Source organism: Eriocheir sinensis, chromosome 7, assembly GCF_024679095.1.
Source record: "Eriocheir sinensis breed Jianghai 21 chromosome 7, ASM2467909v1, whole genome shotgun sequence".
Taxonomy (NCBI): domain Eukaryota; kingdom Metazoa; phylum Arthropoda; class Malacostraca; order Decapoda; family Varunidae; genus Eriocheir; species Eriocheir sinensis.
This window is the reverse complement of record NC_066515.1, coordinates 16,507,781-16,519,961: the sequence shown is the minus strand read 5'-3', so window position 1 is coordinate 16,519,961 and position 12,181 is coordinate 16,507,781. Positions and strand designations below refer to the sequence as shown.

The window sequence follows — 12,181 nt, the reverse complement described above, 5'->3', positions numbered from 1 at the left end:
TTTCCTCTTCTTCATTTTCTTTTCCTCCTTTTCCTCTTCCACTTATGCTTCATCCTCATTCGAATATTCTTGTCATTTCTCGTCTTCCTCCCCTTTCCTCTTTCTCTTCTTTATTCATCCTTCCTCTTCCTTCTACGTTTCAGCCTCATCTCGTCTTCTTCCTCCTTCTCCTCTTCCTCCCCCTTTCCTCTTCCTCTTCTTTATTCATTCTTCCTCTTCCTTCTACGTTTCAGCCTCATCCGAATACTTATCAATCTTTTCCCTTGTCTTCCTCCACCTTCTGCTACTCCTCCTCTTCTTTTTCCTCTTCCTCCTCTTCCTCCCTCTCATCTTCCCCTTTGTATACCATTGTTCCTCAGGCCTTTCATTATCTCTTCCTCCTGTCTCTGTCTTCCTCTCCTCTCTTACTCCTCCTCTTCCTCCTCTTCGTCTTGTCATTCCCTTATATATTGATGTTCTGAAGCCTTTCCATATGTCTTCTTACTCTTTCCATCCTCCTCCTCCTCCTCCTCCTCCTCCTCCTCCTCTCCCTTTTGTCCTTCCTTAATATTGGTGTTCTTATTCGATTTCTTATATATTCCTACTCTCTCCACCTTCCGCTTTTCAATCTCCTCCTCCTCCTCCTCCTCCTCCTCATCCTCCTCCTCTTCCTTTTGTCCTTCCTTTCAATATTGCTATTCTTATTCGATTTCTTATATATTCCTACTCTCTCCATCTTCCTCTTTTCAATCTCCTCCTCCTCCTCCTCCTCCTCCTCCTCCTCCCCCTGTGTGTGGTGGGGTCGCAGGGCCTGGGGGTGTCAGTGTGGTGGAGTACCCTGGGGCTGAGTCGGGACCTTTCCTGTTCTGTTGCAGGAGCCCGTCTCCGAGGTTTGGCGCGGCCCTGACTCTCTTGTTGTGGCCTGTTTGTTACAGTAAGAGTAGGCTCGCGGTCACGTCATGGCGCCTAGTAACGCTCCTCTTGCTCCTCTTACTCCTCAGACTCTTACTTCTGCCTCCTCTTACCTCTTCCTCTTATTTTCTCTTGCTTTAGTTCACATTTTTCATATTTCTCGTTTTTTTATTCTTGTTTTATTTATTTTTCAATCATCCTCTTTCTTTTCATTTTCTTCGTTGTATTGTTTTTTCCTCCTCCTCCTCCTCCTCCTCCTCCTCTTCTCGTTTTTCTCTTTTCTTGCCTTTATTTTTCAATGTCTGCATATCTGTCCGTCTGTTTTCTCCTCTCTCTCTCTCTCTCTCTCTCTCTCTCTCTCTCTCTCTCTCTCTCTCTCTCTCTCTCTCTCTCTCTCTCTCTCTCTCTCTCTCTCTCTCTCTCTCTCTCTCTCTCTCTCTCTCTCTCTCTCTCTCTCTCTCTCTCTCTCTCTCTCTCTCTCTCTCTCTCTCTCTCTCTCTCTCTCTCTCTCTCTCTCTCTTTTAACATTGCTTTGACGCTGGCCTCACTAACAACAAAAACCACACACACACACACACACACACACACACAGCATTAACCTCTCCGCATCTAACAATGAAAGCTACCAAAACAATCACTCGTTATGTGTGAAATTGTAAGTTGCGAATACATAAACAAAGGGGAAATATATGTGCTACAGTAAGCTCTCGTATCTAACAAGTGATATCAGGTACCAGAAATCACTCGTTAGAAGCAAATTCATAAGTTGCGGATACATAAACTAAAGGGAAATATATGTCCTACAGTAAGCTCTCGCATCTAACGAATGATAAATGGTACCAGAAATCACTCCTTAGATCCGAATTCGTAAGTTGCGAATACTTAAACAAAAGGAAAATAACGATATATCCTACAGTAAGCTCTCGCATCTAACGAGTGGCAAAAGCTACCAAAACAATCACTCGTTATGTGTGAAATTGCAAGTTGCGAATACATAAACAAAAGGGAAATACATGTCCTACAGTAAGCTCTCACATCTAACGAGTGATAAATGGTACCAGAAATCACTCCTTAGATGCGAATTCGTAAGTTGCGAATACATAAACAAAAGGAAAATAACGATATATCCTACAGTAAGCTCTCGCATCTAACGAGTGATAAATGGTACCAGAAATCACTCGTTAGATGCGAATTCGTTAGTTGCGAATACATAAACAAAAGGAAAATATATATCCTACAGTAAGCTCTCGCATCTAACAAGTAATATCAGGTACCAGAAATCACTCGTTAGATTTTATTTTTTTTACAACAAAGGAGACAGCTCAAGGGCACAAAAAAGGAATCAATAATAAAAAAGCCCGCTACTCGCTGCGAATTCGTAAGTTGTGAATACATAAACAAAGGAAAAATAATAATAAAATATCCTACAGTAAGCTCTCACATCTAACAAGTAATATCAGGTACCAGAAATCACTCGTTACTTGCGAAAACCATAATGGGTGACAAAATAAGCAAACAACTATTTTGAGCCTATTTCTACTCATTATGGAAGTTCCCGGCCTTGAGTGAAGTCCCATAACCACATAATTATATACTCTGTTATTAAGAAGGAAAGAGATGATTGCAAAGGTGAGGAAATTGTGTGTGTTTGTGTTCGTTTACATGTTTGTCTGTGTGTCTGTGTTTGTCTGCTGAAGATGTGAGTGTGTGTGTGTGTTTGTTAACCAGTCCTTATTTGTCTGTCCTTATTTGTCTGGTGGTATCATTAACTATCAGTGTTGCAGCTTTCATAGTAGTAACACAGCTCTTTGTAACACAACTCCTAGCAGTAGATCTCTTCTCTGGGTGTGTTTCAATAGAAGTTGTGGTGCGCTTCTTAACTTTCTCTTAGTAACACAAAACTTAGCAATACAATTTTTCAAAGGGTGTGTTTCAGTGGAAGTTGTGTTGCGATTTTCAGCTGTCTCCTAGCAATACATCTTCTCCGAAGGTGTATTGTAATGGAAGCTGTGTTGCAATCCTGAAGTTCCTCTTAGTAATACAAGCCGTAGCAATACAACTTATGTATGGATGTATTTCCGTAATAGTTGTGTTGCATTTCTTACCTCTTCGCGATACAACTTCTCCGGCGGCTGTGTTTCAGTGGGTGCTGTTCTTGTTGCTGTTGTTGTTGTTGTTGTTGTTGTTGTTGTTGTTGTTGTTGTGTTGCCGTCCTTAACTTTGTCTTAAGTTCGTGCGTTTGTGCGTCCGTTTGTAACACTGTGACCCGTGTGTTGCAAGTGTTGATTGGCTGAAAAAAAAACATGACTCACATTGTATTGCCGCCAACACATATGACTGTCCGTGTTTTTTTTGTGTGTGTTGCGTGAATATGTTTTGGTGTTTTATTGTGTTGAGAGAATAGATAGATTGAGTTTTATTTATATCATTCTATTATTCAGTTTGTGTATTTATTATTCTATTATTATTATTTTATGCTGTCAATCAATTCCCTGGGCTAGGTGTGTGTGTGTGTGTGTATATGTGTGTGTGTGTGTGTGTGTGTGTGTGTGTGTGTGTGTGTGTGTGTGTGTGTGTGTGTGTGTGTGTGTGTGTGTGTGTGTGTGTGTGTTTCCTCTCACCTCTTTTATCTCTCATTTTTATTATTCAAGTATATTTTTATTATTCAAATATATGACTTTTTGTACCAGAATATATTTTAGTAAAGGTTGTATCTCTCTCTCTCTCTCTCTCTCTCTCTCTCTCTCTCTCTCTCTCTCTCTCTCTCTCTCTCTCTCTCTCTCTCTCTCTCTCTCTCTCTCTCTCTCTCTCTCTCTCTCTCTCTCTCTCTCTCTCTCTCTCTCTCTCTCTCTCTCTCTCTCTCTCTCTCTCTCTTTTTTTTTTTTGTTCCTACTCTTCTTTTTCTTCCTTTTCCTAATCCTTCTCCTCCTTTCATTCCTCCTTTTTCTTCTCTTTCCTTCCTCCTTTTCTTCTTTTTAACCCTCTCTTCCTTTCACTATTCCTCTTCCTCCTTCTCTTGTATTACTTTTTTTTTTCCTTTTCCTTCATTTCTCCTCTCCTCTTCTTTTCTATCCATTCCCTTTATCCTATTCCTTCTCTTCCCCATCCTTCCTCCTTTTCCCCTTCCTTTCTTTCTTTTCCTTTTTCTCTTCTTTATCTTTTTCATCTTTTACTTATTCCTCTCCTTCTTTGTTATTCTCTCCATTCCGTTTATTCTCGTTATCTTTTCCCCTTCTTTTCCTTCCTCACCTTTCTCCTTCCCTTTTTCCTGTACCACCTTTATCCCTTATCTCCTCTTATCTTCACCTTCCTTCTCCTTCCTCTCGTTATCTTTCACCCATACATTCATCCCTCTCCTCCATCTCCTATTCCTTCTTTTCTCCCTTATCTCCATCACCTCTCATTTTATCTTCCTCCCATCTTTTTCCCTTATCTCCTCTCATTCTCACCTTCCTTCTCCTTCCTCTCGTTATCTTTCATTCTTACATTCATCCCTCTCCTCCATCTTCTATTCCTTCTTTTCTCCCTCCATCGCCTCTCATTTTTTATCTTCTCGTGTTTTTCTCTTATCTGTCTCCTCTCATTCTTACCTTCCTTCTCCTTTTTCTTCTCGTTATCTTTCACCCTTACACTCATCCCTCTCCTCCATCTTCTATTCCTTCTTTTCTCCCTCTATCGCCTCTCATTTTTTACCTTCCTCCTCGTGTTTTCACCTTGTCACGCCTTCCCCAGGTAACTACAGCTGCCTCAAGGTCGACCTCCAGTTCAGCCGTGACGACGCCTTCTACTTCAGCACGGTGTTCTTTCCCGGCATCGTCCTCGTGACCAGCTCGTTCATCACCTTCTGGCTGGAGTGGAACGCCGTGCCCGCTCGCGTCATGATCGGGGTCACCACCATGCTTAACTTCTTCACCACGTCCAATAGCTTCAGAGGCTCGCTACCCGTCGTGTCGAACCTCCACGCTATGAATGTTTGGGACAGCGTGTGTATGTTCTTCATCTACGTCTCCCTGCTGGAGTTCGTGGTCGTCAACTACGTGGGACGGAAGAGACCCAAGCATAACATGGCCTATATGCCGGGCGAGAACGCGGTGATCCAGGTATTGGTTGAGAACAGACACGTAAGCAGTGGTTTCTGATACCTCTTGTCTGTGATCCCTATGTGTGTGTGTGTCTCTGTCTCTCTTTCTGTATCTCTCTCCTTGTCTGTCTGTCTTTCCGTCTTCTTCTGTCTGTCTGTCTTTTGCGAGCTCATTATATAAACTTTTTTTTGTGTGTGAGTTTCTTCTCTGTCTCTGTCTCTCTCTCTGTTTTTTTTGTATCTTTCTCTATCCCTCCCTGTCTCTCTTTCTCTGTCTCTCTCTCTGTCTATCTATCTTTTGCGAGTTCATTATTTAAACCGTTTTTTTTGTGTGTTTCTAAGTTTCTGTCTAAGTCTCTGTCTCTCTCTCTGTTTTTGTATCTTTCTCTCTCCCTGTCTCTCTCTGTCTATCTATCTTTTGCGAACTCATTATATAAACTGTTTTTTATCTAAGTTTTTTCTCTGTCTGACTATTTCTCTGTTTCTTTCTGTCGCTGTCTTTCTCTCTTTATCTTTTTCCTTTTGGTCTGTCTATACCTGTCTGTCTCTCATTATGTAAGCTTTCTATTCTGTGCCATTGTTTGTTTTATGTCTGTCTCTGTCTGTCTGTGTCCCTGTGTATTTCTAACTCTCTGCCTCTCTCATTTTTCTGTCTCTCTCTCTCTATTTATCTTTATTTTGAGATATGTTCTTTTATGTGCCAAAGTTTGTTCTCTGCCTGTCTTTCTGTCTGTCTGTCTGTCTGTCTATCTGTCTGTGTTTTTGTCTGTGTCTACTTCTCTCTCTCTCTCTCTCTCTCTCTCTCTCTCTCTCTCTCTCTCTCTCTCTCTCTCTCTCTCTCTCTCTCTCTCTCTCTCTCTCTCTCTCTCTCTCTCTCTCTCTCTCTCTCTCTCTCTCTCTCTCTCTCTCTCTCTCTCTCTCTCTCTCTCTCTCTCTCTCTCTCTCTCTCTCTCTCTCTCTCTCTCTCTGTGTGTGTGTGTGTGTTTTTTTTCTCCTTTTCTCTATCTGTCTGTATCTCTCTTTCTCTACCTGTATCTCTTTCTCTTTATCTACTTTTCCTCTGTTGTTTATTTGGTCTATCTCTGTTTCTCTGTCTTCTCTCTTATTTTTCTTTTCTGTTTTCTGTTCGCTGTTGTGTTTTTCGCTTCGTTTGTTTCGTTATTTTTTGTTATTTTTAAGTTTTTCTTCTGTTCATACATACATACATACATACATACATCTCTCTCTCTCTCTCTCTCTCTCTCTCTCTCTCTCTCTCTCTCTCTCTCTCTCTCTCTCTCTCTCTCTCTCTCTCTCTCTCTCTCTCTCTCTCTCTCTCTCTCTCTCTCTCTCTCTCTCTCTCTCTCTCTCTCTCTCTCGCAACATAACAAACTAATTAATTTCAAGATAAAAATAACATAAAAACATCTAATTTAGTTTCCAACATTATTATTATTATTATTATTATTATTATTATTATTATTATTATTATTATTATTATTATTATTATTATTATTATTATTATTTTATTATTGTGTCTCTTTTTTGAGTTAATTTTGTCTCTTTCTTTCTCTTTTTCTCTCCCTCGCTGTCAGAACTTTCTCTCCAAACCCAAGTTACTCCCAGCAAGATTTTCTCTCGATTCTTCTCTCCACCTGGCTAATGTGAGATCACGTGACCTCTCTTACCTTTCCTTACCTTATAATTAACCTCTCCTACCTTTCCTTACCTTTCCTTTCCTTTCCTTTCCTCTCTTAACTCTTCCCTACCTTTTCTACCTCTCCTACCTTTCCTTACCTTATAATTAATCTCTCCTACCTTTCCTTATCTTTCCTTTCCTTCCCTTTCCTTTCCTCTCTTAACTCTTCCCTACCTTTTCTACCTCTCCTACCTTTCCTTACCTTATAATTAATCTCTCCTACCTTTCCTTATCTTTCCTTTCCTTCCCTTTCCTTTCCTCTCTTAACTCTTCCCTACCTTTTCTACCTCTCCTACCTTTCCTTACCTTATAATTAACCTCGCCTACCTTTCCTTACCTTATTATTAACCTCTCCTACCTTTCCTTACCTTTTCTACTTTTCCTTTACTTTCCTCTCTTACCTCTTTCCTACCTTTCCTATCTCTCCTTTCCTTACCTTTCCTTTCCTTTCCTTTCTTACCTCTTTCCTACCTGTGTTGTTATTTCCTCCCTTCTTCTCTTCCTCTCTTCTGTTAGTCATTCTTCTTCCATCTTTCTTTCTTTTATTTTGTCTATTTCTGTCTGTTTGTTTGTCCGACCTAAATTGCTTTCTCTCTCTCTCTCTCTCCTTCTATCTTTCTCTCGTTTGTTACATTTCCTTTTCATTGTTTTTCTATTCCTCCTCCTCTTCCTTCTTCCGTCTTCTCCTCTTCCTGTTTTAGCTCCTTTTCTACATCTCTTCCTAATCATCTTCCTTTCTGCTTCTCTGTCCGTTCATTTGTCTAATCTAACTTACGTGTCTTGCTCTCTTTCTCTCCTTTCTCTCACCTATTCCTCCTCCTCCTTCCCTCTTCTCCTTCTCTTCCTGTTTTAGCTCCTTTCCTCTATATCATCCTAATCATCTTCCTTTCTGCTTCTCTGTCCGTTCATTTGTCTTATCTAACTTACGTGTCTTGCTCTCTTTCCCTCCGTTCTCTCACCTTTTCCTCCTCCTCCTTCCCTCTTCTCCTTCTCTTCCTGTTTTATCTCCTTTTCTACATATCTTCCTAATCATCTTCCTTTCTGCTTCTCTGTCCGTTCATTTGTCTTATCTAACTTACGTGTCTTGCTCTCTTTCCCTCCTTTCTCTCACCTTTTTCTTTTCCTCCTCCTCCTCTTCCTCCTTCCCTCTTCTCCTTCTCTTCCTGTTTTAGCTCCTTTCCTCTATCTCTTCCTAATTATCTTCCTTTCTGCTTCTCTGTCCGTTCATTTGTCTTATCTAACTTACGTGTCTTGCTCTCTTTCCCTCCTTTCTCTCACCTTTTCCTCCTCCTCCTTCCCTCTTCTCCTTCTCTTCCTGTTTTAGCTCCTTTTCTACATCTCTTCCTAATTATCTTCCTTTCTGCTTCTCTGTCTGTTCATTTGTCTTATCTAACTTACGTGTCTTGCTCTCTTTCCCTCCTTTCTCTCACCTTTTTCTTTTCCTCCTTCTCCTCTTCCTCCTTCTCTCTCTGCTTTAGTTTCCTTCGTATTCTTCCATATCTTCCTATTATTATATTCTTTCATGTTTGTTTATTTTTTTCTCTCTATTACACTGTCTTACCTATCTTTCATGTCTTTCTTTCTCTCCGTTTCCTTCACTTCCTTCTCTTCTTCCTCTTCTTTCTGCTTTACTTTCTTTCATATGTTCCTGTTTATCTTCCTTTCTGGTTGTCTGTCTGTTATTTTGTCTAACTTAACTCATATATATTTCTCCTTCTCTCGGTTCTTCTCTTCCTTCTCCTCCTCTTCCTCTTCCCTTCTACTTTCCCTCTTATATATCTTCCTATCATTGTATTCTTCTAAGTTTGTCTATTAAACTCTAACCTTAATGTACTTGTCTTTCCTCTCTTGTTTTCTTGTTTCTTCCATTTCTTTCTCTTCCTCTTCCTCTTCCCTTCTATACTTCCCCTCTTATATATCTTCCTATCATTGTTTTCTTCTGAGTTTGTCTGTTAAACTCTAATCTATATGTACTTGTCTTTCCTCTCTTTTCCTTGTTTCTTCTATTTCTTCCTCTTCCTCTCTCTCTTCCTCTTCCTCTTCCCTTCTACTTCCCCTCTTAAATATCTTCCTATCATTGTTTTCTTCTAAGTTTGTCTATTAAACTCTAATCTTTATCTACTTGTCTTTCCTCCATTTTCCTTGTTTCTTTCATTTCTTCCTCTTCCTCTCTCTCCTCCTCTTCCTCTTCCCTTCTTCTTCTCCTCTTATATATCTTCCTATCATTGTTTTCTTCTACGTTTGCCTATTAACCTCTAACCTATATTTTCCTTCTCTTCCTTCTCCTCCTCTTCCTCTTCCCATCTACTTCCCCTCTTATATATCTTCCTATAATTGTATTCTTCTAAGTTTGTCTGTTAAACTCTAATCTATATGTACTTGTCTTTCTCTTTTTTCCATGTGTTTTTTTTCTATATCTTTCTCTCCCTCCTTCTCTTTCTTTCTTCTTCCCTTCTTCCCTTCTTATCTTCACTGTCTTCACTGCCTCGTTCTTGCCTAAACTATCTTTTCTAACACGTAGTTCCCAGCACGCGTCGATGTACTCACTAACCCGCTTATGCACCTCTTGTAACGACTGCCCGTTTAGCTAAGTGCCCCCTTCCAGCGTCTCGAATCATGCCATTTCTCTAACACGGCTCCAAACGCGTATACTTGGTCAATATCTCTCGTTCATGCGCCTATTATAACGACGCCCAGTTTTGCTTAAGTACCTCCTTCCACTGTCCTCTTTTTTTTCACTATTAATATGTGTGTTTGTGAGAGTAAGAAGATGGGGGTTGCGTCATTAACGACCTCTTCTGTCACTAGTAAAGTCATATTGTATTGATGAAGATATGAGATGAAAAGAAAGTATATATCATTGATTGGCGTTGCGTCAATAACTACGTCTTCTATCGTTAGCAGTCATTTCGTGTTAGTGAAGGAAAGAGATGAAATAGTATATATCATTGCCTTGTGTTAGTCTCGTATGCCCAATGTCCTATGTCAGTGTCCTATATCCTTCTTATGTAACTAGCTACATGTGGGTAAGCTTTGTCAAACTATTACTAGGCTCATGCAACTACCCATGGCAATACTAACACAGCCTCCTCGACCAAAGCCTTGTGAAATGAGGGTGTGAGGGCCCCGAAATGTGTGGGAATATGGAACCGTGTGTTTATATTGTCAAAGAGACGCTGGAAATGGGGCAATAGTATGATCCTGTCCCTATTTCCTGCTCCTGTATTTGCCTATTTCCCTTCACCTATTTCCAGGCATGCGTTAGTGATGGTTTAGAATGCTTGTTGTTGTTGTTGTTGTTGTTGTTGTTGTTGTTGTTGGCTCTTGTTAACGCTTCCGCTTGTTCTGGGTTCTCTTCGTCTCCTCCGTTCCCTTCCCGTCCCTTCAAGTTCCCTTCACCGTATTTCGCTTCCCTTCCCTTTGCACTCGTGTCTATAGAAGTGGGTTTGGGTGTGGTGTGGTCGCTTCCTTTCCCTTCCCTTCCCTCACTTACCCTTCCCTTCCCTTCCCTTCCCTTCCCTTACTTTACCTTTCCATCCCTTCCCTTCCCTTCCCTTACTTTCCCTTCCCTTCCCTTCCATTCCCTTACTTTACCTTTCCTTCCCTTCCTTTTCCTTCCCTTCCCTTCCCTTCCCTTCCCTTCCCTTCCCTTCCCTTCCTTCCTTTTTCCTTCCTTCCTTTCCTTCCTTTCCTTCCTTCCTTTCCCTTCCTTCCTTCCTTCCTTTCTCTCTTCCTTCCTTCCTTCCTCCCTTCCCTTCCCTTCCTTCCTTCCTTCCTTCCTTCCTTCCTTCCTTCCTTCCTTCCCTTCCCTTCCCTTCCCTTCCCTTCCTTCCCTTCCTCCCCTTCCTTCCCTTCCTTCCCTTCCCTTCCTTCCCCTTCCTTCCTTCCCTTCCCTTCCTTCCTTCCTTCCTTCCTTCCTTTCCTCCTTCCTTCCCTTCCCTTCCTTCCTTTCCTTCCCCTTCCTTCCTTTCCTTCCTTTCCTTCCTTCCTTCCTTCCTTCCCTCCCTTCCTTCCTTCCTTCCTCCTTCCTTCCTTCCTTCCCTTTCCTTCCTTCCTTCCTTCCCTTTCCTTCCTTCCCTTCCCTTCCTTCCTTCCTTCCTTCCCTCCCTTCCTTCTTTCCTTCCTTCCTTCCTTCCTTTCCTTCCTTCCTTTCCTTCCTTCCTTCCCTTCTTCCTTTCTTTCCTTCCTTCCTTCCTTCCCTTCTTCCTTTCTTTCCTTCCTTCCTTCTTTCCCTCCTTCCTTCCTTCCTTTCTTCCTTCCTTCCTTCCTTCCTTTCCCTTCCCTTCCTTCCTTCCTTCCTTCTTCCTCCTTCCTTCCTTCCTTCCTCCCCTTCCTTCCTCCTCCTTCCTTCCTTTCCATTCCATCCTTTTTCTTTCCATCCTTTTCCTCTCCTTCCCTTCCCTTCCCTACTTACCCCTTCCCTTCCTTTCTTTCCCATTCCCTTCCATTCTCTCCCTTTCCCTTCCCTTCCCTTCCCTTCCCTTCCCCTCCCTCGGCTTTGGGCATGTTAGAAATTTAAGGGGTCGTGTGTGTGTGTGTGTGTGTGTGTGTGTGTGTGTGTGTGTGTGTGTGTGTGTGTTTAAGGGGGGTTTAGTGTGGCTTCCAATAGTATTAATTTAGAATAGTTTTACTTAGATGATAGTTAGAAAGTGCACAGCCACCACCACTACTAGTACTACTACTACTACTACTACTACTATTACTACAACGAACTTTCACCACCACCATTACTGCAATTACACACACACACACACACACACACACACACACACACACACACACACACACACACACACACACAGACCTTCCCCTCCCTTCCCCCATCTTCTAAATCTCCTCCTTTTTTGAACGGTGACTAAAACAAAAATAGATTCCGAACCTTTTAGCGTGACGAACTCATTAGCGATACAGCCCCCTTTTTTGACCCTAGATAGAAAGTGTGTTCCATTGATGTGTTGTGTTTGGCTTCCACTCGGTGTTGTGTTAGTGTGTTAGATAGAGAGCAACATCACTTAGAAACACTGTGTTGAAGTATCTATCTGTCTATCCATCTATCTATCTATCTATCTTTTTCTATGTTTTTGTTTTATTCTTGTGTGTGTGTGTGTGTGTGTGTGTGTGTGTGTGTGTGTGTCTCTCTCTCTCTCTCTCTCTCTCTCTCTCTCTCTCTCTCTCTCTCTCTCTCTCTCTCTCTCTCTCTCTCTCTCTCTCTCTCTCTCTCTCTCTCTCTCTCTCTCTCTCTCTCTCTCTCTCTCAATGTTTATTTTTCGTTCTCCTGTGTGTGTCTGTGTGTGTGTGTGTGTGTGTGTGTGTGTGTGTGTTCGTGTGACATAGATTCTCTCTTTCTCTTCTATCTATCAATCTATCTATCTATCTATCTTCGTATACCTATCATAACAGTTTAAAGTTCTATGTTTCTCTTTATCTAACTACCTATTCGTGTATCTCTCTCTCTATCTATCTATCTATCAATGTATCCGTCTATCTGTCTATCTCAGTGCATTCCAACCCTCCCCTCTAAACCCCTTGTG

General features: G+C 41.5%; 1 protein-coding gene across 2 annotated transcripts in view; it reads left to right on the top strand.

Annotated features, from left to right (window-relative positions):
• Positions 1-12,181, top strand: part of LOC126993261 (glycine receptor subunit alpha-4-like) — a 153,303-nt gene that overhangs the window by 113,455 nt on the left and 27,667 nt on the right. Inside the window, exons 10-11 of one of the 2 annotated variants that reach the window (XM_050852218.1) lie at positions 855-869; positions 4,624-4,991. In XM_050852218.1, coding sequence (XP_050708175.1) covers positions 855-869; positions 4,624-4,991 — 383 coding nt within the window. Of the gene's footprint in view, positions 1-854; positions 870-4,623; positions 5,013-12,181 lie in introns of both variants that reach the window. The other variant, XM_050852210.1, reaches the window with a different exon arrangement.